The sequence below is a fragment of the Nipponia nippon genome, unplaced genomic scaffold (assembly GCF_047370975.1).
Source record: "Nipponia nippon isolate SJK-2023a ecotype South Korea unplaced genomic scaffold, ASM4737097v1 scaffold_3, whole genome shotgun sequence".
Lineage (NCBI taxonomy): Eukaryota > Metazoa > Chordata > Aves > Pelecaniformes > Threskiornithidae > Nipponia > Nipponia nippon.
In genome coordinates, this window is record NW_028262347.1 from 64,940,688 (window position 1) to 64,967,802 (window position 27,115).

At 43.0% G+C, this 27,115-nt stretch overlaps 1 protein-coding gene across 6 annotated transcripts in view; it reads left to right on the forward strand.

The window, feature by feature from the left end:
- The window catches only part of DGKI (diacylglycerol kinase iota), a 227,515-nt gene that overhangs the window by 28,778 nt on the left and 171,622 nt on the right, over positions 1-27,115 (forward strand). Inside the window, exon 2 of one of the 6 annotated variants that reach the window (XM_087765039.1) lies at positions 10,395-10,495. The exons of the other annotated variants lie outside the window; for them this stretch is intronic. Coding sequence (XP_087621165.1) covers positions 10,428-10,495 — 68 coding nt within the window. The 5' untranslated portion in view covers positions 10,395-10,427. The remainder of the gene's footprint in view (positions 1-10,394; positions 10,496-27,115) is intronic. 6 annotated transcript variants of the gene reach the window in all.

Sequence of the window (27,115 nt, forward strand, 5' to 3'; positions counted from 1 at the left end):
CCCTTTCTGATCCAGGCAGACAGCTCTCCCTACACATATCCCTGAATGTCAGGAACGTGTTCTCTGCTCCTGCCCTGTCCTCCTTCCCCGTGCACATCCCACTCCTCCCCACTTGTTGCTGGTCATGGAAAAGCAGGCACAAAAGCAAGCACAAGCATGTGGCAGAGCTCTGTACAGCAGCAGAGATGTTAATCTGAGCAAATCCCTGGCTTTGGCAAAAGCCTGTTTTCGCCTTCAGTGCCAGTGTTTCTTTGCAGCTCATGGTCCTTCTATTGCCAGCACAGGCAATGGGACCCAGGAGCTAGGAGGACTCTTTTCTTGTCTTGCCTCAGCCTCCCGTTACCTATGGTGACCACCCAAGCACCACTGCCTACGCAGCATCTATAACCTGGTGGGAAATTAGGGTACCTGCTCATTCTAAAACCTGATGAGAAGCTTTTGTTGCCTGAAACCTCTTAAAGCAGGGATAAACAGTGATATACAAATCCCTCTTCTTGCATGGGACAAAGCTTTGCCCTGCTAAGGAGCCAGTAGGGTCCAAAACCAGTCCATGCACACCATGACTGTGGTTTGCATGCAGCCTATGGGTCAGGCCCAGACCTCCTATGTAGCACATATACCTAGCCACAGTGCAGCACTGGCCTCTCCCCACCATGTGCCTGGTCATGGCTGGTCTTCTGTATACGACAAGTCTCAACTTTGCAAAAAGCTGTGCTGGGGGGAAGAAGAGATCTATACTCCTCCCCCAGACCTGTCTGTCCTGGTGTCTACAAGCACTGGCTCATAACGAGATGCCTGAGAGTAGCCAGGAGCGCGACTAAAGGTTGAGCTCATTTGGGTGGGTTTTGACTGGCTCTGTCAGCCCAGGATGGGGGAGTGCAAGAACTGTGGGAGGAAAGTTGGATGAGAGAGGGTGGTTGGGGGAGGATTTTACATATGTGCAGGAGTGTGTGGCTTAATGCATTGAGCATGTTGGAGGTGAGGAAGTAGAAAAAGAGAAGTTATCTTAATAAGTCTGAGTCACTGAGGGAGTGGAGGTGGTGGCAGAGAAGTCTTAGCACAGCAGGGATACATAAACTGAGGAGGACCCTGTGAAAATTTTGCATGGGCTGAGCTGGGAGGGAAAGCAATGAAAACTGCTGTGCCAAGCTCTCGTGAAGAAGCCCTCAAGCTCTTTGCAATGCCCACTTATTTCATTACGGCGGTTGCCTCATGAAGTTTGTGAAAATAAAGCGTGCAAACCTTCTGAGTGACTGGAAGTCTAATTTCAAATAAACAGCAAATGATTAATGCTTACTGGATAAATCTTGCACAATTTTCCCCTCGGTCCCTGGCCACCTCTTTCTAGTTCAGATACAAACTCGGAAGAAGCTCGATTGTTTTAACTGAGTTTCTTTTTAAGGTTGTTCAGCTATGAATCTCTGAGCAAAACTGGAGGTGGGAGGCTCATGGGGATTGAAGCAGAAGAAGTAACCCCCTCAATGTTTTAGTGCTGATTTGTATGCTCTGTCAGCCTGGAATATACATTATAAAAAGGGGCTAGCAAAGCCACTTGGGATTCCTGTGTGCACCTCTTCAAAAAAGCAGCCCTCAAAGAAATGGAAAAAGGAAAGTAGAGGGGGAGAGGACGCTTAGGTTGAATTTAAAAATTGCTTTCCTGAAGAACAAGGACCATGTTTATCAAGGAAAAAAGACTTCTGACAGAGGACAGATTCATTTAAAGTAGGAATTTGCAACATCTTCATCCAGAATACGAATGAACTTTAGCAAACTTGCTATTTGTGGGCCTGACCACATATGCATAAATATCCCCAGAGAGGGCTGCTTGAGTGCTGTTTCCAACCCTCCTGGGAGTGAGAAGTAGCAGGAATGTCAAGAGGGTCCAGATCCTAAGAGATTACAGTTTGGCAGAGTATGGACTAGTGTGGGTAAAGTTTGCATTAGCAGAGTTGGATATTTGAGTCTTCACCTGAATTATGCCTGAACTCTGAACTTAAACTAAAGGTCTGCTAATTTAAGAAGGTATATTTCTAAAGAAAAAAAGCAGGGGGAAGCCTAGCTGCAGTCCTGCTAAATAGAGATGTAAGAGCATCCATGCATGCTGGACAAGCAGGGGACCTAGGTGCAAAGTGCAGCAATAGGGCAAGTAATTGTAAAACACACTGTAACAGTGGCTGCTTCTCTGGTGCTGACTTGCCGGAGCTGCTGGATCTTTCAGCTAAACGCACGCCAGCCCAAGTCTTGATTTAGCTAGAAATCGGCAGTCCAGCTGCTTTGAGTTGTGTCCTTATCCTCTGGAGGCAGGCTGAACATTGCAAAGTCCATGAGGACCATGATTCATAAACCCGTGAACAGCTGCTGAAGATCCCTGGGTATGCCCAAATGATCCTGAAACTGATGCCTCTGCTATGGTGTGAGGTTTTTCTTGTTGTGGTGTGAATGAAGGATTGCTTGGTTATTTCAGTTTCAGGTAAATAGAGTCATAGTTTGGTAGCCTGCTTCAGTGTTGCATGCAGTGGGAATTTAGCCTCTTGATGTTCCCCTTCCCCTTCTGCCTGTTCTTTCCCATCTTGACACTATTAATTTTCTAGGTCTTTTCTTCCATGTGAATGAATGAGATAGGATCACTCTTTCTCCGGATGATATTTGTTGCACTAGAAAGCATTATGAGGGGAAGAACAGCTTCAGAATTTCTGCATTTAGCATATGTATACGCCTGCTGACATGGAAAGCATGCTTCGACTATTGCATGTGCACGTAAAGCCAGATGGCTTTATTCCTTCACCCAGCATCCCTTGCCATTTCAGTTTTTTGCCTCTTTCAAGCAAATACATGGGGCGGGGGAGGGGGGGGGGGGGGGAGAGATGTCTCCGAGTTGCAGTTATCACCTTCTAAGAATTGGCTTAAGACCAGCTGAAACAAGGTTTGCTTGTGACCTACATAATTCTGGCCTAGATCTCTGGTCCGTAAAAGGGAAAAAAACTGCTTCATGTTAAAAAGCTCTAGGCCACTGCAGACACCTTGTCTTTTTGGTGTTTCTTGTATGTTTAGCTTTCTTTGCTTTCCATTTTCAGCTTACAGCTCTGAAACATCTTTTCAGGGCTGTTCCCTCACTAATGGTGTTAAAATTGGAGTGCTTAAGTGTAGTGAGGTAGGACAAGGCTGATGTTGGGGACTGCAGGAGGTGGGAGGTGTCATGGGAAGTGTTGGAAAGCTTTCATCTAAAATACTTGGGATTAGGTGTCTCTGTCATTGTAGCGTTTGGCTCTCAAGCAGTGTTATGCTACCTGTTGCTCTCTGTCTTGGCTCTGCTTCCTCTCCTATTGCCGAATCCAGAGCACACACAGGCCTAACGCACCCCTCTGAATCATGGTCGCTGCTTCTGCCAAAATCTGGATTTTAGACTTGAAAAGCTCATAGGAGCTGTAGAGAAGGGAAGAGGGGAGGAAAGGAGAGAAAGATATTCTCTTTTTTTATGTCTTTTTGAGGGAGGGAGGGTTAAAGGGAGGAAAGGGACTGAGCAGCCCATAAAGGAGAGTACTGACGCCAGCTCATTTAACAAGCAAAACAGATAAAGATTAGGGTTCCTATGGCAACTGGCTACCAGCAGAAGCACCTCAAGGATTTGGGGGGGGGGGGGGGGGGGAGATGATGAAATGGTTTAGCACAAGGCCCCAACATTTTGGATTAAAAAGACCTTTTCCCAGCTGCAGTAGCAGCATCAGCTCCTTTGCTGAAGAATGACATTCCTGTGTAACTGGCACCAAAAGCAGAGGATGAATTCTCTATGGCAGTTTAGCTAGGCCTTAAAGTCACGAGACAGAGTATTTTAGACAGTCCTGAGTTATGTTCCCTCTCTGTGTGGTTTGATGGAGAGGAGTGAGAGATGGCAGATGGTAAGGGGGAGGTAGCAGGACATTGAGGCTGAGTGGCAAGTGCAGAAGGGGCATTAGTTAAGGTTTGTGGATATGATGTCTAGTTGTCACCCCTACTCCAGGAGGAGCCGTGGCTCCTTCTCCCAGATCTGATGAAGCCTGGAGAGCAGCTTTCTTCTCTGGCCTTCAGACCATCCCATCTCAAAATCAGAGGGGATAAGTGGACGTATAAGCTTGCTCCTTCAGCAGAAAACTTAAAACATCAATTTTACTTGGTTGGGGTTTTTTTTGGCTACAGTGCTGTAGTAGCTCCAAGAGCCTGGGTGCTTGGTGCTTGTGTTTGTTCTCTGCATGATGCCAGCCCTCCTGCTGAGAACAACATCTCTCACCCAGTATTGTAGTTTTTCCATTTGGAGTTAAAATGCCGAAGCGTGTAGTCATTTGATTCTGGGAGTAAGAGGAGGTTGAAGGAGGTTAAGTATAGCTTTTGTTTAGATCAGCACAGCATGGAAAATAACCATCTTTGTACAGCCTCAAGGCTCTGTATTGGAGGTCCTACTGAACGGCTCCCTGATCAACCCTAGCCCTGGGAGGTTGATGGAGTGATTTCCTTAATTGGATTTTGTTTGTTGATCTCACTTTCTTGATTTTTTTTTTTAATAACTCATTATAATCATGCCCTTCTGTCTACTGGAAAAAACACACCTTATGCTGAGAAAGAATTGTATTTGTCCTTTGGCGTCTGGTGGTTGGCATAGCTTCCACTAGAGCTCACGTTACTGCTGAGCAGTGGACACAGGGCAGTGTTCCCTGCTCATCCTGGGGTATGCACACACAGACACGCACCAGCTCGTGCTGGCAAGGGTGTGAGAGAGAGTCTGTCAATCAATCTGCTAGTGAAAAAATTGGGCTGATTTTGGTATTCATGTAGTAAATAGTGAGTGGTGAGCTTGTTCCACCAGAAAGAGCGGTTGTGTTTGAGTTGTGCGATATAACGTGTGGCTGATTTCATGAGCATTGGCTATCCAAGGTTAAACTATATGGTTCATCCCAGGTTAGGAAAGCACATGGAGGATGAGTGGCAGGAGAAGACTTCATGTAGCAGGACTGAGGCATGTGTGGAGCTTATAGACACGTAAATAGCACAGGGGGATTCAAGGGCTTTATTTCTGATCAGAAAAACTTATGTCCAAAATTTTGTTAGGTCATAGCTGTTAAGAAGAGGACCTATCCTACTATACTTAAAAGTGGAGAGGGTAGATGAGGGATGAATGAGGAAGGGAAAAGGGTAGGAGATGGGAAATATGCAGTAACATGATGAAGGGAGCATTTGAGCCTAGAGAAAGCTGATACAAGAACCTGAATAGAATTCAGGAAAATGAAATATAATGAGGAGGTTTGAAACTGGGGCGGGGGGAGAAAGGCACAAGGCATGCTGTGTGGGTAGGAATGAAATGGGGGAGTAGGAACTGAACAAGATAAAAGAGGAAGGGAGGAATGGTTAGTGGAGAAAATGAACTGGGTAAGAAAGGAAGACATTTGTAAGGCAATGGGAGGGAGGAGATTTAATGGAGAAGGTGGAAGAAGGAAGGTGGGCAAAGAAAATAAGTGTAATGAGAATACTGAATTAGAGAGGCGTGGGGGGAGGATACCAAAAGGTGGGAGCAGGGAAAAGAGGAGAAAATGTCCTATTACCTAGGGAAAGCAAGGGTTTTTAGAGAGACATAGCATTTATTTTAAGGGGGAGAGGAGGGGGCAAGGTTAATTGGAGAGAGCTGTGGACATCAAAAACCTCAGGGGAAAAAAAGAATAGAGCTATAAAAGAAAAAGTGGGGAAATAAAAGGAGAAAGGAAAAAAGGAAAAACCCAAGGATGACAGTGTGTTACTCTGCAGACACTGTGCCATCAGGAGCTCCTCAGATAGACGTGTTGCTGTGAGCTCCCATATCAGTTTATCTTTGTATTCCCCCTGAACCTGTAAAAAGCCCCATCTCCATGGAAGTAGGCAGCCAGGGCACAAATGCCTTTCCTGAAGGAAATGAAATCTCCACAGCTATGGGGTATGCCTGTGTTAACAAGCTAAGAAAAATGTCTTCCATGCTGCCTCTACCCATACATTTGCTACATAAATTTAGGGTCAGTGCACACTTTCTTTCCAGTCTCTAATGCCTTCCTGCTGTTCAGAGAATATTGTTAGTGTACATAGGACTGGGTAGCATACATGTTTTTGAGTAATTTATTCCAAGGACTGACTTCTATGACTTGAATTTGGTGGTAGGAGCTAATGCTGTCTTCAAGAAGCAGATGTGATGCGTGTATCTTGAATGGCTGACAGACTGAACCATACAGTATGTGACCCTATAATGGTCAAAATTTGTCCTGTGACCAATGCCCAAACTATCTTGGGAGGGAGCCTGTTGTTATTCTCTTTTGCTTGTCTTGGCTGCCCCGGGGCAGCCATGACAAGTTGCGGCAGACAAAGCTATAGGGCAATGCCTGTTAGCTAGAGCTGTCCAGCCAGTAATGGCGAAAACCAGGAGGGTGTATGGGATTCTCCTGCAAATCCGTAAGAGTTCTTGCAGCAACAGTGATGTGCCTAGGTATGCCACCATTTACACCAGACCTCACTGTATCATCTTGCGCTTTGAATGAATTCATGAGTATAGCCTGCAGTGTATTATTTCTCCCTTGTTCTGGTCTGCCTGCAAAGCAGCGTGTTAAGGAAAGCTATGATACCTACCCTAGGCACTCACTTGTGGCTAAACTCTGTCAGAGAGAAGGAAGTGCCAAACACATGCTCTGGTTTGTAAGCACCATGAAGGAATTCTCCTAGAGGGGGTTGCAGCCATTCAACCCCTCTGCCTACCAGACCTTTTATAAATTTCCCATTTATAGCATTTATAGTCAAAGATTGAGCCAACAGAGTAAGTGATGGATGGAGTGAGGCCTCGGGGGTCTTCAGCCAGACAAAGTCTGGCAGACTGAGCTGTTTGTGTGGAGTCTAATACTGGCAGGACTATGTTTCTAAGCAAGGCCTACCTTTCCCAGGCTTAGTTTCAGCCTACCCGATTTCTCACCTTGCCCCTTCTGATCTCTAGTCAGATTTCCTTCTGCAATTGTCACCATCAGGAGCAGGTTTTAGTGCATCGCTCCTCCAACTTACCTTTTCATTGGGAAATGACCTTTTCCCTTTGTCTGGAAATGTTCCGCTCTTGTTTCCTCTGTGTACTCTGCACTGGGTCTCTGCATCAGTAGTAACTTCTGGGTGTTCAGCCCTATTTGAAGTAAAATAAGGTGTTATATTAGAGCTGCATCTGAAATGCAGAATTTCAGTGGTGGGCTGAACATGACTGGAAAACATTTAATTGCACCTTTGGCTAATCTATAGGAAAATGTCTTTCTGCTTGTGTAAGGTGTATAGGCTCGTGTGCCTGTCAAAAACCCTTTTTAAAATTTTCGAAAGGATGGTGGGAAAAACAATAGATTTAAAAACAAGAGAAATGGGGAGGAATAAAGGCTTGGATGGGACTGTGCTGGCCACTGTGTTCTGTCCCTGTGATCGCAGGTAACTATATCACAGTTACACAGTCTGGGTTTGTAGGGGAGAAAAAAAAATTGTAAATTTTCTTGTATCACAAATTTTAAGGAACTCTTATATCCCTGTAGCAAGATTAAGCCCTTTAGCACAACATTTGAAAAACTCTTCTGTGCCACAAGGAGCCATCAAGAGGGATGTTAGACACTGCCAGCCTCCTGGGTCCCTGCAGGAGTTGGAATCTGGAGGTGAAAATACCAGATGATCTTGGGGAAACGCACAATGCCATCTGCTATAAGGAAAGGTGGAAAAATTCCAGTGGCTTCTGCTGGTCTGAGCTTGTGGGAAAGGTGTTCCTGATCCCAGGGTGGTGATTGCTTCAGTCATGGGTGTATGAGCAAGACACCAGTCAAGCAGCTGAGGGTTTGACTGTGTGGTTAACAGCACCAGCACTCCTCCCCCAAAGTCTCAAATTGTGTATTTTCATTGTAAGGAGGACAATCAGTATGGAAATTAAAGGAACGTAAGATGGTATTTCCAGCCTATGACATCCATTAAATCTATTAAACTAAGCCAAGAATTATAAAGAAGGTTAATTTGTTCTCTTACAGAATCTCAAAATAATAGCATAATCTATTGAGACTCCTAGCACTGATCCCTGTTAAACTGCCTCCCACTCTTTTGGTGGCGTTAACCGCTTCGTGCAAGTGTAACAAAGATGGAAAGGGTCAGTCGTTCTCTGCCTGATCCCTGTCTCTCTGCTACTGTAAAGTGAACCTGCATCTTTTCATCTCTCAATACCTGTCCTCACCTGGTATTAGTGCAGCTGTGTGTAAAACATCTGTCATCTTAATTGTGAGTGCTGCTGGTTTGTGTTGAACCAGCAGTCTTGTTTTGGGAAATTCTCTTGTTTGTTTTGGACATTAAATATTTAAAGCTTCCATTTTGGTGTGTATTATTGGCTGGTGAGAGGAAAAACTGTTTGAATGCTTTTCTTCTTTGTTTCCCCCGTAGTGTGCTTGCCCTCCAGCACTGGCTGGGTAAGCAATTTTATAAAAGGGAGGTTTTTTCTTTTGCTCCTGATGCAGCTTTTCTTGGTAGCTTTGAGCTACAAGTTTCTGAAGATGAAACCTCCACCTTATGCAGATCTCTGGAGCTTTTTTAAGAAAAAGTCCTCCTCCCACTCCTCAAACTTGTATGGCTTTGTACCACCATTCCTGCTGTGTGCCTGCTGCCAGTCACAGAGCTGCACGGAGGCTTGGCTTAGGTTCTCTTCTTTTTCCCCCTTCCCTGTGGTCTGAGATACTGCTCTTGTCGTGACTGGGCACTGTCTGTGTGTAATGACAGCTCTGCTGTGGTAAACTGTGAGAGACAAATGGCTTCTCCTATTGGAAGTGCCAGATTTTCTCCACCTTAATATTCGATTGAGAATTAGGACAAACTGTTGTTTATTTTCACATAGCTGTACTCCTGCATTCTAAAAAGGCTTTCAGACTGAGATTACCACCAAGAAAGAAAATGAGAAAGACCTGAGCGCATGTGCGAGTTCATCAACTCTGAAAAGGGAGGTAGCTACTGCGAGGACAAAACCAGCGCTGATACCTCAGCATGTGCTGGGGCAAATACTTAACTGCAGCTGCTTTCCTTAGGCAGGATGAATTTTAAACTACTGCTTGCCTCATTTGTACTGATGAAGCTTAGTTGGCTGTCAGTGAGTGAGACCTGGCAAATAGGAACAGCCTATGGTAATGTTTGTAGAGGGAAGGCACTACGAATTTCCAGAAATAAGCATTTTACATTAGAAAAAAAAAATCAATATGATCTGCAAAGTGCAACTGGACATAATGACTAAGACAGAAAGAGATAACAGTTGCCCTAATCCAGGAGCAAGTAATTTCAGAGCCTACGCTGTGTTGAGGTAGCTTTTTGTAAAAGGAAGACAAAATGTGCTGAGTGGCGTGTGCTTGACTTCTGCAGCCAGAGGTAGAAATGCTCCAGGGATCCTTTCTAACAGCACTTCTCCCCTGATCAAAGGCAGAAAATACCACCTGGCTCCTGAAAGGCAGGTTGTTCTTTGTACGCTCTGCAGACTGAGTTGAGAGGTGAGGTGAGCTGTGCGGTGCGGTGGGGTGAGCTCGCCAGACAGTCTGGGTGAATCTGGCAAAGGTAATTTCTATATTGCAGGACTGGAAAGGGCAGTGGGGAAGGTCATCAAGAAGGTGTAGGCAAAAGGCAACTGCATGGTGGAATAGCATATCTCCCCTAGCCTTTGGTGTATGAGCCAAGGAAGACTAAGTATTTTCTAGCTGGAAGCCTGCCTCTGGCATATCCGATCAAGGACAGGTCAGGAGGTTGCCCCAGAAGTGTCCAGAACCAACTGGTGATGAGGCTGGAGGTGTTGCTGCTGACTCAGTGCCTGAGGCAGCCTGTGCCTCCTGCCAGCCATGCAGAGGCAGCTGTGATTCCCCTGCACTCACCAACTGACAGCCTTCTCCCTCTCGGCTCCTGAGCATGAGCACTTATGCTTTGCAGAGATACCTTGGCGCTTAGCGCAATTGTGAGTTTCGCTTTATTCTCTAGCTCCCACACGCTGGGTTCAGCAAAGAGATCTTCTCGTGACCCTTCTCAGCCCTACTGGCAAAGACCCCAGCACCGGCTAAATATTTTGAGCTTCACAGTTGCTGCTAAAAAGAAGTAAAGGCTTTTAAACTGTGCTTTGCAAACTATGCCGAAGGTTTCATAAAGTGGGTATTTTTAGCATGTCATAAAAATATAAAGCCTCACTCTTATTTTTATCCCTTCAATCTCTGCAAAATTAATTGAAAGCATTTACCCTGCTCTCCTTTTGCTTCCCTGACTTTCAGAAACTAGCTAACTTTAGGACCCAGGAGGGAAGGCGTCATCAGATGTTGGCAAATGCTGGCCATGTTGTGTTTCTATTTATAGTATGTGTGTGTCTAACCACCTTGTCATTCTTTTCTTAGCATCATCTGGACGAGCTCAGCTATCAATTATCCATGAAGCTAATGATAATACAAGGAAAGCTATGTAAAGCAGGTGCTCAGAGGAGACTGAAAAAGGGGAGGTAGGTGACAGGACAGGGAGAGATGAGGTTTTAGGAACTGAAAAAGATCCTTTTGCTCAGCCTGAAAACCCTTATTATCTATAATAATTATTAATAACAGGGGTGCCTGCACAAAGTCATTGTGACTACTTTCAGCTGGTACATCCCTCCCAAATGTTATTTCCCTCATTTATTTTCATCGTGTTGGCAATCAAAGGTAGTGGGTTTTTCTTCCCTTCCCCCCCCCCCCCTTCCCTTTGCTTTTAATAGACCTTAAGCTGGGTGTTCTCCTCCCCCTTTTCTGTCCCAGGTTCTGGTGTTTGGGTTGGTAATAGCAGGCTCTAGTTTCCTTGTGAAAAACTGAGCCTCTGGTATTTCTTATGCTTGGAGATTGCACATCTACATTTGTTTCCTCTTTTGTCTCTGTTTCAGAGAGGATTTTGCCTGTAAGGACTCTGGGGGGAGAAGGGAGCAAGCGACTTGTTGCCAATGACAAAGCTGATTGTCAGCTATTTATCGGTCTTTTTTTTTTTTCTTTTTTGATGGCTTGTCTTTGCTGCTTTTTTTTTTTTTTTTAAGCACAGGGGAGCAGGACAGCGTGAACTCTGCTCTTGCCAGCAGCTCAGGTTCTGACACCATCTGCCACCTAATCCACTTCCAAGGAAGGGTCTGACGTCTGTGTGCATGTGTGCGCACATATACGCTCCCCACGTAGCCATACATCACTCCAGCAGACTCGTACTGACCAGCTCGCAAGTGCTATTTCTCTTACAAGAATTGGCCTTTGATTCTTCTTTTCCTCCTGCTTTAGATTTCCCTGATTCAGTTTGACAGACTGTGGTGGGAGGCAGAGGAAGGGGCTTATGAGTTGAAACTGGAGAAGATTTCCTCAAAAATTGAACACCTCTCTGTTTTCCTACCTAGCCTGGCTCTCTGAGGTGCTGGACTTTCAGATTTTTTTTGACTTTTCCTGGAAGTTGTGAGTGTGGGATGCATGGATTTCTTTTGCAAAAGCAGCAGGAAACAGAACAGGTGTAAACTGTCCGTGCCAGGCTCCTTGGATAGCTGGTAAGTGGGCTCTTGCAGGAACTGTTGAATTTTAAGCTTTTCAGTGACATAACGGCCAATCTTGTTTGACTGCTGTCTGCAAGCACTGCATGTGTTTCAAGCTTTCTCTATCTCCTTCCTCTAATAATACAAGAAGAATGACAGTTATCATGTGGTGCTGTATCTGCTGATGTTTTTAGATGCACTGTATTCAACACAGTTCACTGCCTGTGCTGGATCATGTTTGCTCATGGCATTCAGTACTGTGCACACAGTGCTGTGGAAAATGGCGTGAGAATTGAGATGGGGAGAGAAGAGGGGCTTTGGGAAGGATGGAAGGATGCCACACTATGTCTTCAGAAATGCCTGTCATTTTGCTTGTAGTCATCAGTTATGCCATTTTTCTGGGCTATGGTAACAAATGTTTGAATTAGCTTCTGGAAAACAGTAGCTTTTTCTGCTGCTGGGTGGCTCTCACACATGAGCATTGTGATTTCTTCCTCCTGGGTGCCCATGGATAACCCTTTCCTCCCCATTTGAAAGGGTCTCCATTGCAAAAATTGGGGGCCTTTTCTGGCTGAGAAGGAAGGAATAGGACTCCCTTCAAAAGTTAACACAGTCTTTGGAAAGTCATTCCTGCTTCTACCAAACAAGGGACCAGGAATTCAACTTGTGTGCTTCTTGCAGGCTCTAAAGCTGAGCAAAGTTCTGCCGTGTAACGCAGAGGGTTTGGCCCAGAGCTTCATGAAGGATCTGGAAAGACTGCCATCGTCTGCAGGGGGCTTTAGATCAGGCTCAGTTTTAGCTCTCGCTGGCTCCTGTGATGTTCTGCTTTGCTTTGTGGTTGGATTTTCCCCCCTCCTCCATCTGCCTTTGTGGACCCTCTCCCTCGTTTTCCAGGCACACATTAATGGCAGGAAGTTATTTGCCCACCTGTGCTTCACAACAATTTCTGCATCATACTGAGTATGGACCAGAGGAATCCTGCTGTTCAGTTGCACTTGGTTTCATCAATCACACTTAAAACAAAATAATAAAAAAAAGCTTCATACTGAATAATGCTCATTAATTAGGAGAGCAAAGGAACTTCATCATGTTAATTAGAGATAGATTTCTATACAAAAACTAGTTAATCAGCAATCTTTGCTAAGTGTGTTTTATTCTTCTTGTAACAGAGAAATGACTTTTTGACTCTTTGAGATTACTTGTAGAGGTATTCAAAGAGAGGTTTATATAAATACCATATCGACATGTATTGATGAAACCTGGAAACTTCTCTCCTTTTCCCACCACAGAAAATTGCTTTCATTTGTCACTTCTAAAGGAGGCAGGGGAATAATTCTCCACCCTCAGCTAGCAATTTAAGATTGATCTGATGAAGACAGAATATTTCAGACAATCGATTAAAGAACTTATCTTCCAACCCTAGTTTCAGCTCTTGTGTAGGATCACATCCTGTTTGCAACAAGACACTTACAAGCTTCAGGTTATTTTTGAAAATGGGTTCTCCAGAACAAAGTAATAGTTGAACTGGCAGAACTGTGTGATGCTGTGGTTTTGTTTAGAGGATGTTGTCCTTCACAATTTGCACTTGTCTGGGTAGGGAAAATAGCAGTGTGCACGTGGATGAATTGGATTTCTGAAGTCATATTTTTTGTTTGAACATTCAGTCATTTTTCAGTGAAATATGTATCTACAAGGCAGTGGAAAAAATGGTAATAAGTGTTATGTGTGTGAGAATTGTGCCTCATTTTGAATTCAGAGTATTTAGAAAGTCTTTCTTTTCCTAGTACGTTTGTTTTCCAGTATAAAATATCTTCTAATGACTACTTATTAATACTGATATATTGGTCATCTAAGATAAAAACAAAACTCCTTTCACTGCCGAAACATCTTTAGGGAATTAGAAAGCACTCCCTTCAGTACTAGAAAGTTTAGCGATTTGTTGTTTTCCAGTTTTATCTCTCTACTTCTGTGTCTCTACCATTCTGTCTCAGCATGGGGACTGTGTCTCATAAGCATAGACCTTTGCCAGCCTTCCCTTGAGGTTTTGACAGACCTATAGAGGGACTGATGAGGAATTCACTTGGGCATAGGTAATTCCCTTTGTGCCTCTAGCCAAGCAGCAAGGAGCCCAGGAGGAAAGCTGGTCCTCATGGGAGTTGCCGACCGTTCTTGCAGCTGAAAGCTTGGAAAATTCCGAATAAAGTCCTGGAAAAGCATGAATGTTTGAACCAAATCCAGACATTTGGGGGTCCAATCTCCAGAAAAATTTCATGCATGTAAGCAGTGCAATGTTGTCTGAATGCATGCTTTCAGAAGGTTGTTTAGTCAGTTTATTACAGTCACGCTTATCCAGCACTACTGATAAGCTGAAACCCGAAGAAAAAAGCCCAAACAAACAAAAAAAGAGAGCAGAGACTCCCTCTCCCCTTGCAACATTGGGAGTAACTGTTGGAGAAAAGGGGCAACAGGGGATGCTGAATGTGCTCCTGGGTCAGGCAGTTCGGAATAACTCTGGCTTTGTTACCCGTATCACCTGCTTGGATGACTACAGCTAGGTGTGCTATTCTCTGTGGAGATAAATGCTTCACTGCTGCTATTGACTTCATTAGTTAAAATAATGCAATTTCTGAATGTGCATAAAGTTTGAAATTGAGTATATTGCTTTTTTTAAAAAAAAAATGCTGGATACCCATGTTGAGACCAATAAGATAATTTGCTGAGCCTGGGTGCATAGTAATTTTTGAAAATGGTGTCCCTTTCAAGTCTGTTTATTTGCTGAACTTTTAACTTCCAATTAACTTTGAAAATGCAAGTAATAGGAAGTGATATTTTCATTCCTCTTATTTTGGAAATGGTGGCTATAGTGTATGCTTGCTTGTTTCCTCATCTGTAACATGCATATATATGTTAATTAGGTCAATATTTCATAAATTGTTTTTAGGCTGAGTATTTTTAACAAGTTTAGTCTCCTCTGAACAAAGGTGATATCACAGGTCAAATTATTAACTACAGCTGTGTAGGCAATATTTCAAAATTTTCAGATAGCAGCAATTTGCAGTCAGATTCAGGATGGCAAGCTCTGATGTGTGTGCATTTGTGGTGATCTCCAGGCAAACTTCAGTTTTCCAGTATGAGTAAATTTCCAATCAAGTTGTTAACCTCATATGAAAATATTTGTTGCAAGCAAACTTGAGACTTTTACATCAGGAACAAAACATTGCTCTCTCTTACTCTTAATACTCTGGGTTTTGATCTGCATGTGCCTGGTTTATATAAAGCAACTTGAGAACCTGAGGGGTGGCAGAGCACCTAGACCGGATGATACTCATCTCGGGTTACTGCATGGAATAAAGTGTGAAATAGCGGAGGTACTGATGAGGACATGTGCTATATCCTGAAAAAGCAGCAGCTGTTCGTGACAATTGACAAAGCACCAGTGTGGGATCTACCTCCAGAATGGAGCAGCAAGGTCCCGGAAATCAGGAGATGGGCAAGCTGCCTTGTCGCTGCAGGGGAACTGAACGGGAATCTTGGGACAGCGTAGTGCAATGGCTGGCTGGGTGTAAGTCTAGGGTCAAATTACCATGTCGTTTGAAAGGAGGAATCTTACACCTGTTACATTTTGTAAGAATGAAGTCGCACAGATGTGTGATTACACATGAACACAGAATAAGGACTGTGTAGTGTAGTAGATTTGAGTTACTAGCTTTTTCAGAAGACTTTTTCTTTAAGTTATGTGTCAGGACTTGGAATACATATCATGAAATGGTGACAATAACAATTAGAAAGTGAGTATAATTTCTGCCAGCTCGCATCTCTGTCCCGCCAATGAAATGCTCATTTTAGATAGTAGGTTCTTGAATTCCTGTTCGTTATGGTCTGAAGCAGTACATACGTTTTGTATCTCACCCTGGAGGTGGATGAACATAGCTCATCGGGGTATCCTTATTCTTTGATTTCTGGGAGATCTGCGTGCAGTGGGCTGCTTCATCAAATGTTCCTAATGCTTGAATAGTCTCAAACTCCAATGCAACCAAATCCTCTGACAAGCACAGTCAGGATATGTTCTTAAAACTCCAGATGAGTGTTTGTGCCCATGCAGAATGCTGCAAGCACACGGAAGCGTGCGTACGCAGAGTGCTGTGGCTTTGGTTAAAGGAGTCTGGGAGGAGCTGCGTAGTTCGCAACTCTTGGATGTCACTGCAGCCCTCTGCTCTCAGCGCTGATGTTAAATGGCAATCCAACTGAACAAGGGAGATGAAGAACTCCACGGGCTTTAGACCCCGAGCACCCCCTTCCTTTAGGGAGTTGATCCCTTTGCATGATGGTATCAACATATAGAGATAAAGCTGAATGTAGAGATTTCCATCTGTTTGCCAGCCTGCATATTCTTTGGAGAAGCGGAGTATTTCGTAGGCCTCTCAGCAGGGCAGTTTTCATTTGCAGTAAATTCATATTTGAAAAAAGAGAGAGGAGAAAGTATTTGGTAGAGACTGTAAAGGATGACAAAAATTTCCAAGCAGATTTCAGTGCACCAGAGACTATGTATCATGGCGACGTTCTCTGAATGTCAAGTAATGTGTGCTGGCAAAAATGGTCTAAAATCACATACAGCGATGTGCTCTGAAGCTGTGGGGTTCTCCAAGGAATAAAAGTTACTGTGGATATTTCAGTGAGGATATCTAAACAGAGTGTTACTGCAGTTGAAAAAAAGGCGGGAGGGAAGAAAAGAGAAGAGGAGGGGATTTCTGAGGAAAGCAGAGGAGGTAAACTAGAAATTTGTGTTTAAGTGGGTATCTGGGTTTATCCATACCTTCTGTAATTTCTCAGGGATAAGTCTCTCCTGTAATAATCTTATTCTACTTTAAAGTAGTCAATGAAAGAGTGTACTTCCCCTGTAATTAATCAAAAGCAACACCGAGGTAGGAAACCTTTACCTAACTCCTACTCTTGCCTTGCCTGCACAGGTCTTGAATGAAACTCGCCAGGCGTTTCCATATTTACTGAAATTCCCTTAACTCAAGGTTTTCCCTCAGCTTCAGGGTAGAATGGTGGTCTAATCATTCTGAATTGTGAATGAATCATTGGAGTCCTTTGGCTGGAGAGGAGCTCCTACGAGGAGCACAGTGCTCTACCGCCAAAGGTCTTTGTTATCTTGATGTAAAGAAAGCATCTGAAACACTTTATTTTGTCACTTCTCTGCTCTCTTTTCTGGTGAATATGTATGCAATTGTGAGGAACTGAGAGCAGCTCACATGGCCCTGTGTTTGAGTGGGAAACTGCTATTTTAAATCAGGTTTGAAAAGATTATTTTAAAACTGTATTGGAGGTGTAGGGGCATGGAGAAAGTATAGGGATTGGTATATTGAGCTCTTTACTGAGTTCTAGGTTGGGATATATGCCCCTTCACAGGAGAGAAATAGCCAGACATCTGGATATTTTGGAAAGACTGTGATACAGAGGCAGAGCAGACGATGCACGACTTAGTTTCTCCCCATGAGTGTATGGTCTGAGATTTTTGCTTACAACAGGAATATGTCTCACGTTGTTGTATTCAGCAGGTGGTGTCAAAATGAGTGCAACTAGTACAAATTAGTACTAAAAGCACTCAGCAGTTCCTGATGGCAAAAATCTCTGCCCAAAGGGAAAAATGCTACGTAGGAGTAGCATCTGCCTTGCATCCCCAGAGATGAGGCTGCGAACTAACTCCGGTGGGCTGGGTGAGCTGGGGTGAGTTAAGGCAGGGAGGTGAGCAATGTGAGAAACTGTGGAAGCTCTTGTTGTTCAAACGGATGGGTTTGATGTCTCGCTGGCACTATTGGCAATTCACTGGTCTGTCTCAGGAAGGCTGTTGGGTATAGGCATGTAACTGCAGCCCCTGGGGTTTTTCCTTTCTCTTGACAGACAAGGAGGCTATCTCAGTGCAGTATTTATGTGCTGCCTGACATTTCAGTTTGCTTTCTTATGCACTCCTGTGTATGTTTCCAGATCTCATCTGCTTCAAAGCAAAGTAGACAGATGACCTTTCTGCATAGCTGCTTTACCTAATATGGACCATGCACTCTGCAGGATATTTTAGGTGAGAAAATTAGCATATAAAATTGGTAGCATAGTGGTATTATTCAAGAGTTGTTTTTTTCTCCTTGGGTCTTCATATGAATCACCCTGTGCCAGCAGACCTTGCACTGGGATGTGACTTCCATGAAAGATGTGCCTGAAGTTAGTTGCAGAACAAAATTGATTCTCTGCTATATACTGCTTAAAAGATTGTTGACGTTTGGGGTCAGTTCATATTTTCGTGAACTTGTAAATACGTGGTTATTTCCTCTATAATGCAGAATGCACACAAAGTGTGACTTTGAGCAGTTTAGGATTACATTCTAAGGGAAAATATAAAACTGTTGGCATTATAGAGTCAATAAGCCCTTGAATTGGTCTATACTGTCATTTTCCTGGGTTGCATCCTCTCCTGCCATTCCCTATATGGGAAGGAGATAGTTTTCTGAAAATGCTTCTGCTGATATCAACTTTGGTGTTCCTAAACACAGAACAAATCCAAATGTTCTGGGTGTCAGCTGTAGGCTGTCACTTCTTGGTCCTGGTCAATATGAGGCTCAGTTCTCGTAAATTATTTGGCTTGCGTTTGAACTTTCTTCAATTTTACCTCAACCCTGCAAAGGGGTAGGGTTCAAACATGATTAACCATGGTACTTTCTGTTCCATGAGGTGTATCCAGGTTATAGCTGTTTTTAGCACAGTGGTCTCTTTTGTTGCGGTCACGTCCTATTTACAATTTCCAGGAAAAGTTTCATGTCTCTGCTGCTTGCATTAGAAAAATAGTACTAGCAACAATTTTTGCCTTTCATCCGTAGGAGAGGGACCTCTTTCTTTGTTTTTATAACAATTTTCCCTTGCTGTTTAAATATATTTCTATGGAAAACAAATTTCAGTCTGTATTGTCCTTTCTATGATCAAAATCATTGATACAGAAGAACAGTAGTTGTACTCTTTCTCTCAGATCAGGGCTACTGATGCTTTTAAGGGGAGAAGGTGAGAAAGGCTTCAGAAGTACACTTTTATTTAGAGATGTGTGTGAATTTAAATAGATTTACAATGCTTCTCTTAAAACAAAGCAATGCAGAACTGAAGTCTACAGGGCTTGAAATTGGAAGAAGTCAGAGACAACAACTGGAGCTATTGAGCTGTATAGAAAATGATTGTTTGCACAGCCCAGTGAACTGAGGGGAATTGTGGGAATAAGAAAATATATGCAGTAGAGCTCCCAGACGTTTTTCTTTATTGTGACTGCTTCTCATGAAGCCTTACTAGTGGGCTAAAATAATTCAAGTCTCTTTGGTGGATCCTCCTTAGCAACCCAGCTTCATGCCGTAGAGACTGTAAGCACCTTCGCTTCTTTTCTCATTTGTGCAGCCATTCCCAGTTTCCTGCAGACACCTGGGACATGCTGGCCTCACTGGTGAAGTGGTGCGGGACAGTTACTGTGTCAGAGTTAACTGGCAGCTGAAAGGCAGCGTAAGTGCCTGAGCAGTCCCGTGGAAGCAGCTATTGAGGCACACTTTGATTGCATTTAATCTAAGTATATTTAAATCTATTTAATCTAAATATACACAGAGAAAACTTTGAGCAATGCCTGCTACCTCTGTGTTTTTATACAGTATTTGAGTTGTATCTGTAAGAAAGGGAGATATTTATTTTGCACATAGGTAAGGCATGTAATTCTCACCTCAACCTCCAGAAATGCTCCAGGAATTATCAAAACTACTGTCCTCTTACAGCTGCCTTCTTTGGACCACCAATAACTAACCCGTGAGCAAGAGCTGTGGTATGTTACAGCTTTAGGGGCGAGCAGCTAGTGCTTTATTTCCAAAACATGTGAGCTTTGAGATAACTGTGAATCCTCTAGGGATTTGGATTTAATATTGATATGCAGACAAATCCCGAAGCCTGACTGTAAAACTGCTCAAGGCTGGAGATGGGCTGAAGTGGCAGTATTTAGTCACACTGCTGCTGGTTCCTCTGTCAAAGCTGTTTATTTTGTGACCAGATTGACATAATGTATCTGCACATTTTTTTTCTGAACAGCATTCTTCTTAGTCTAGAAGAAACTAAATTGCATTGATCTATGGGTGAAGATTCTTGGTCTAACAACTGATTAAAGAGTAAGACTAGAGGCAATCGATCAGGTTTTGGTCTAGAGGGATGATATCAGGGATTCATGTGGAGCTAGAACGGTTGCTGCTAAATGTGTTTTTGGAAATTGTTTGGAAACAGGAAATAAACTATTGGGTGATGAAACTTGTCTCTAGGCTATTTAAAATGATAATTAATTGCAGAGTTGCAAAAGGATCACTTGTAGTGAATGAATGGACTATAAAATGGAGGTTGCAATTCTGTGTTGATAGGGCTGCTTTTCTCTATCTATATTACTTTGCAGTTAACTCAGGCAAGGATGGACTGTGCATTAGTTATTACCCATTTGGAGAGAGATTTAGTAGTCACTGTAGATAATTCTATGAATATTTCTGCTTACTGCTCAGAGAAGCAAATAAAAGTCAGAGAAGGCAAATAGAGCAATAGTAATTTGATCGGTGAAGTGGAACAATTTATGGATGAGAAAAGACTCGATAGAAAAAGTTTTACCAGCTTGAATGGCATGAGGAGCAAGTAGAAGGCAGGTAGGGAACGTTAATTTATTCTTTCCTGTGACGTAAGAGCCAGAAAGCATCAAATAAACTTGTCAAACAGGTTTAAAGGAGTGGGAACTATTTTTGCTCACGATTCAATGTTATGTGGTGGATCTCATTGCCACACAATGTCATGGAGACAAACATACCTGTATTAAAAGACCAAATAAATGAACACTGTAAAAATCCATTAGTGAGCATGAAGTGGGAGGATTTGATGCAGCCCATCTCAAAGAGACCAAAGCTTTGCTTTGCTAAAGGCGAGATGGAGATGTGGAAGACAATATATCTTTGCGCTTGCCATGTTCTTGTTCTCTCTCTGTAAGCATCCATTACCAGCTGGCTGCAGGCAAAAGTTGCTGGCTTAGTTAAACGTTTGGTCTGTCTCAGTAAGATTGTTCTTTTAGTCTTAAGGTCTGTCTACAGTAGACACAGGTGAGCTTATTGTACCTTTTTCCCTGAACTAGTACAGGCTGTGAGCTAGAGCCTGAAAACCAGCTCACCATGTTGACATGATGCTGAGACTGACCCAAAAAACTCTACTAGTAGGATTGCTGGATCCTGCTGGCTCCGAGTGGCTCAGCATGCTGAGTGGGCTGATGTCCATCCACATGAGGTGGTACAGACACAGAGGTGCTTGCTGTCAGAGAGGCATCAGGACTGTGTGTGAATTTTGAGCTGAGATGGAGACCACCATGCTCTCCTAGCATTTCCCTACTAGCCAGCTTAGTTGATACATTACTTGGAAGAACCTAATTCCTTTCCTCTCCATAAAATATTATGTAGGGAGCCCATAGTTCTTAATGTGGGGCCAATTGTCTAAAAACGTATATGTGTTACAAAACTCTGCATCAAAACACGTGAATCAGCTTCTGCCTTGGGCTTTTGTTCTGGAGCCTATTTTTTTAATGGATGATTCCCGCTAAGTTTCAGTGTTTCAGTTTGTGCTGAAAGCTGAAATTTTAGCTGTGCCTGTCTGTGGTTTAATAGTCTAAAACCAGTTAGGAACTGCAGAGAAAGTTGACTAAGCTTGAAATAATCCATGTTACCCACATGCTTCTAGTTTTGCTGTTGAAGGTATGTAGCCCATGCTCAGAAAATCCCTCAAATTTCATAAAGATCAGTCTGAAAGAAGGAATTTTCCTGAGCTGCCAGGCAGGAAATGGTTACATCTGTCAGATCTCTGTTGTGTTTGCACAGCAAGAGAACAGGAATGGAAGCTGTTTTTTTTTCCCCACTTTCCTGATGCTCTAGTCTTCATTGCAGAGCTGTACAGAATGATGCAGGCCACTGCACACTGATGTTGCTCTGTTGTGCTGTCGCAATTTATACCAGCTGAAAACCTGATTTGTGAGGAGTTCAGTAGTTGCTTTTTGGTCAAAGTAGTGGTGAAGGTTCTTTGCAAGGCAGTATCTTTGACTTCAGTGAGCTCAGTTTATGTCCACTTGTCCTTCAGCATGTGGCATCCCAGAAATCCATGCCAAAAAGAGAATCTCTACAGAAGCTGGCACATAATTTCCAGGAAAAACAATGAAAAGTACTTTCCAGTTCCTGTATATGTGTACACAGTGCCCTCCACCAGTCCTCTGAGGTTTGGCTGTTACATTAAGGAAGAGTAATGTGGTTTAAAGAAAGAAAACATTGGCTTATTGTAAACCTCATCTCTTTGCTACAGTTTCCAGTTCAGAAGTCTTTTTGTTTTTTTCCTTCCTTTTTAAAAAAAAAATATTTTTTTGAGCCTCTTCTCTGACTGGTTGTATCTGGGGTTGAAGGAGAAGTCAAGGTGGTCCCCTCAGTCCTAGGGCAAGATATATATGGCTCCCATGAGGAAAACAAAAGTTTTGAGAGGGTCACGTGATTTTTCAGGTACCTTAGTCTATCTACCTCTGATCTCAAGGATCTCATTGTCTTGCAAACTAGAAAGAAAAATGTTTTGCTTTGCCTATGCAAAGCAATTTGTGGGGAGGGGAAAAACCTAAACACCTCCTCATCCAACCCATCCCAAAACTAAAAAGAAAACAAAACCCAAAACTCAACCCAAAACCACCCAACCCCAAAACCCAACAATGTAGCAAAAATGGGCCTTACAAGAAGAAATGTGAGAGAGAGAAGAAAACAAGATATCTGAAGAACAGAATTCATTCTTAGCTGCATATAAAGTATCAAAACTAAGGTGCATGGGATCGGATTATATTGTCTCTGATTCATTGTTCATTTCAAGGAGGTCTTCTGCACCCGTGTGCTGGTGTTTTGAGGGTTATCTTTGGCCCTGGAAAACAACCTTTCCTGGCACTGGCAAGTTGGGGGAAGACTAACGTTCCCACTCCCCGTGGGGTCCAGGGCTGACCTTTCTAACCTGGAACCAAGTGGTTTCTCGCTCTCTGCGCAGACCAGGATTGTCAGACTTGGAACGTCCCCCCTTAGTTTGGTGACTCCTGCTCAATGTGGGCCTTTAGAGGTGTGAGTAATGCGTGGTATGGCAGTAGGAGCACCGGGTCAGTGGAGGCTGGTGCTACACAAGCTGTCTCTGTCCTGTTCTGAGAGCAGCTGAGGAATGGTGTGGGTGGCACCCGCTTAGTATAACAGATCTTGCCACATTCATCGATGCAACCAGCCAAAGGAACAGCCAGTGCCCTTTGCCTGCTCTCATGTATCTTGTACATCTCTTTGGCACCTCTCACCTCTCTGCTCTAGCACCAAGGGCTTGGAGAATGAGTTGCTTATTGCTTTAGCTGGCTGGAGAGATGTTTTCCTCCCAGCTACCTCAGCCTAGAAAAAGAAAATCTGTAGGTCTTGTTAAATATCACTCTCATCTAAGATATAGGAAAATAAAGTTTTGGGGGAGTTTAATTCTTTCTTCACAGTGGGGGTGCCAGCTGAGTGGGATTTGTTAGTCATTAGTGTAATACAAGTAATAAGGATATTCTGATTTGCCTGAAATAACAACCTTGAAAAATCACTTGAAAGATTGATTACATGGGGTTCCCTCTTTTCTCTTTAAAGTCTGTAAGTTCACACAAGGACCTGCCTTCTGGCTGCTCATTTTCAGAACCCTTCTGAGGTGTACCCAGTGCATAAAGCAGCCTCCCAGCACATTATGTATCGTAAGGTAGCGTGTCAAACTGAGAGAAAATAGATACCTTGACAGAAAGTTCTGCACTTAAAAAAGCAACATACCTCCTTGCTTCCAAACTTTTTGGTTAGGTATTTAAAAAAAATATTTTCCCACAAAAGCAATTTATTGCTAACTCTGTACCAGCAAAAGTGGGAAATGTAATCATTGTTTTGAATTTGAAAGGTCTGGGAGGGATGAAAGGTGGTACAAGCAGTGTGGTTTGTTAGTGATGGCTGCAAGTGATAGGGATGTGGTTCAGTAACTATTGCCTTGTTTGATTTATTTTTGTTAAAGTGCTCAGGTCCCCTTTTTCCAATACTGTTTATACTTCAGCTCCCTGTTTCCCCTGCTTTGACTCGTGGCCCAGGTCATAATTAGGTAAAGAGAACAAAAGCTATTCTTACCTACTTTTCTATAAGTAACACAGGAGAAGTAGGCCTTCAGAGGGGATTTAAAAGGGAAGAGGATAATGATTTAAACAGGTGCAGGAAGTAAACTAAGGGGATACAGAATCTAATCTCTGTGGTGGCTAACGAGGAGAGTAAAGTAATGACAACAAAGGGAATATTCAAGTTGCTCATGTTGTTGGAGGGAGTGCTGGTAAAGAGGCCTATAAGGAAACTAAATCATGCTTTATAAAGCACTTTTGACATGGAAGAACACATCACATACAAGAGACTCTATTGTCAATAATGCATTTCATTTCAATTTAAATCAACCTGACAGGCCGGATATTTCATATATGTCTCTAGTAAAAATGAGAAACCTTTTCTCGGGGGGGGAAGACACTTCATACCTCTGTGATATCTGTATTTGGTACTATTGTGTGTGTAAAAAAAATTCATTAGAGCTCAAAGTGCCTAAGTGGAAAATCAAGACTTTCTTTTTTATCCCAGGTCTCTTCAGTGAGAATATTCTCCCCCTTCTACCGAACCTGTATAGAATTAGCTTCATTTGTATGAAACAGCCCAAGGGGACCAGCTAGGACTCCAACAGATCTTACGTGTCAAAGTAGCTCTTATATTTTCTCTGTCATTCATATTACCATTGCAGATACTTGTGTTCTTTGCTCTTCTTTTCTAAATGCAGTAGGAAGTGCTTTATATTAGGGAGTTTTTGAGGTTTTTTAAATTTTTTTTTCTGGAATCTCCAAAGAAAAGATGAAGTAGAGATGATTAAGGAGACAAATTGTTTGGCTAAGTAAGGTCATGCTGAGAGGGGAGGTTGTAGCACTTTAACTTCTGAGATAAATTTAAACTCACAGTATTAATCTGGACGCTAATATTTCTACTGACATTACTTTTCTTAGTGTAGCTTTAGCTGATCAGGGTCAGGCTTAAATGAAACACTTTAAATCCAAGGCCGGGGCTTCACGCAGGAGGTATGTTCTTCTGTGACTTTTATATGAATGGAGTTTTCCTGGGTGGACACAGGTAACAGCTTAACCCCAGCCCAACCCCCCCTACCCCACCCCAACCCCACCCCACCCCCAAAAAAAACAAAACCCAACCCAAAAACCCCAAACAAAAAACCCTAGGTGACTTAAGAGGTCTCACTTTCTTTGTTAAAACCTGGTCTCCTCATGTACTGTCTCGGCATGAGCTCTCCCTAGCACACTCTGCAGCAGTCTGTGGAGGTGCAGGGAGCTGTTAGGAGCTGTCCTGGGTTGTCCCAGAGTGGGATCTCCAGGACATGGACATATAGTGGCTGTGAGGTCAGACTGCTGTTTGGTCACTGCCAGGCTTGAGCCCGTGGCATAGCCTGTCCTCCTTTCTCACCCTGCGTGTCTCTTGACTCCCTTTGTCTTGACTTGTGCCCTCTTTGACTCTTGTGTCTTGCCTCTGTCCTCAATCAGAAGGTCTAACTCTAGGCTTCACTGCCAAATTGTGGTGATGGCACTAACTTCCTAAGGCTATTTTTAGGTTTTCAATTCATTAGGCATTTTTGAAAACTGTACTGTGTACCTCTTTCAAAATAGTGCCTTTTGTTTTAAAATGAACCAAATTGTTCACCGAGGCTCTACTCTAGTAGAACCACACTTCCCTCACTGAAACCAACTGGTAGTAGATTAAGTATTGCTGGAAAGTATTTTGTAACATTGACTGCCAGATTTACTTGTATATTGAGTTCAACTGTTAGCATGAATTCATGAATTGTTAGTGGTAGGCAGTGGTTGTATAAATAAATATAACTGAGGGCACTAGCCCAAAAGAAGTTAACTGCAGCAGGTTGAATTAATGCTGAAGGAAAGGAAATCTCAGCAATGAGGACATACATTGGCTAGCGGATGGAAGTGGGATGGGAATTTTCTAGTTGTGCTGGGATTTTTCTACCTGTAACAGAGCTATCCCAAAGAATCAGACCCACCATTGCTGCTGTTTTGTGTTTCCTCTGAAGAAGTCTACATGGATCAGCAATGGAGGCACATTTCTGGGGAGACCTAGCCAAACTGCTGCATCAGAATTGATGCCACAATGTGAATTAATAGCTCCTCCAGCGAAGGAAAAAATATATTTTTCTTAAAATAATCTCAGGCAAAATTGACTTGCAGCACAGAGACACTCTTATTCTTGCTGAACATATTTTGCCATTCCTTAGGCTATTGCTTGTTGTATTTGTTATTGTAGTATGGAGGGTTGATTAGCTTTGGAAACAAAGCTGCAAACTCTTAGCTTCACACTGCATACTATGAGATACGGAAAAACTAGTTGGGAATGTTCTGAGCAAAATATGTGTAATTAATTGATTTAGAACAGTCTGTGATCTATTAAAATGGAGTCTTGGCTGGGCTGTTGCACATATTGTGTATGTGGTAAGGTAATAAGATGATTGTCATAAAGTGTGTGTTGGAGGGAAGAAATGGATCCATGGTACACCTAAAGCCCTTGAGGTGCATCTGTTTTGGTTTTCTGGTTTGACCTTCTGCTGAATTCCACAGGGTGGTTTTGGCAGCATTATGGGTGGATTTAAGACAGCCTTTAAAGCACAGGGAGGAGGGAGAACAGAGAGACACCCATATTATTTAGATACTAAAGCACGTCCACCTATGACAATGTAGAGAGATCATGCTAGCAAGACATCTTGTGTTTTGTCATTTCCCTTCCTCTCTCCCAGTACTTTTTGCTCTGCTCGGCTTTGTTGCTAGGACTGATCTTAACTGATGCCCTGTTTTGATGTGGTCCACAGCTCAGTTTCCCCAAAAGAGAGACTGCTAGCTAATCCCAGTTGAATTGGCAAGATAGGGGTGGTTGAGTGATGCGCTGTACCCCAAGACTTGGTTTGAAGATGGAATGTCATTGAGAGAGGTGGGGATGAGACATGCTACCTGAGGAAGATTGGTTACAGAGATGAGAAGCCGGGAGTGGAAGCAGAAATGCAGCTATTCCTAGGATGTGCTGCTGTTCCATTTCTTGATATCTATTTTCTATTCCCCCTGCTCCTCTGCACACATTCAGTGCACAGGCAGAGGAGGTGAAAATTATAAAACTTGCTATATAATAAAATCATTGTTCACTTTTTATTAAATAATGCTTAATATCAAATGACTGGAAGAATTGCAGACTTTTCTATAGGTAATCCAAATGTAAAATGTGACCTGCCTCCTTCCTTTCTTCTGGAAGTGAATACAGTACAGTCAGCTCCCGGAGTCCTCGAGTCACTGCGTTGGCTTTGAGGTGGAATAATTTAAACCAAAAGCATATCTCTGCAAGAGGAGGAAACAATGCATATCAACAGCCTCTGAACTTCCCACGTAGTGCTTCAAGTGGC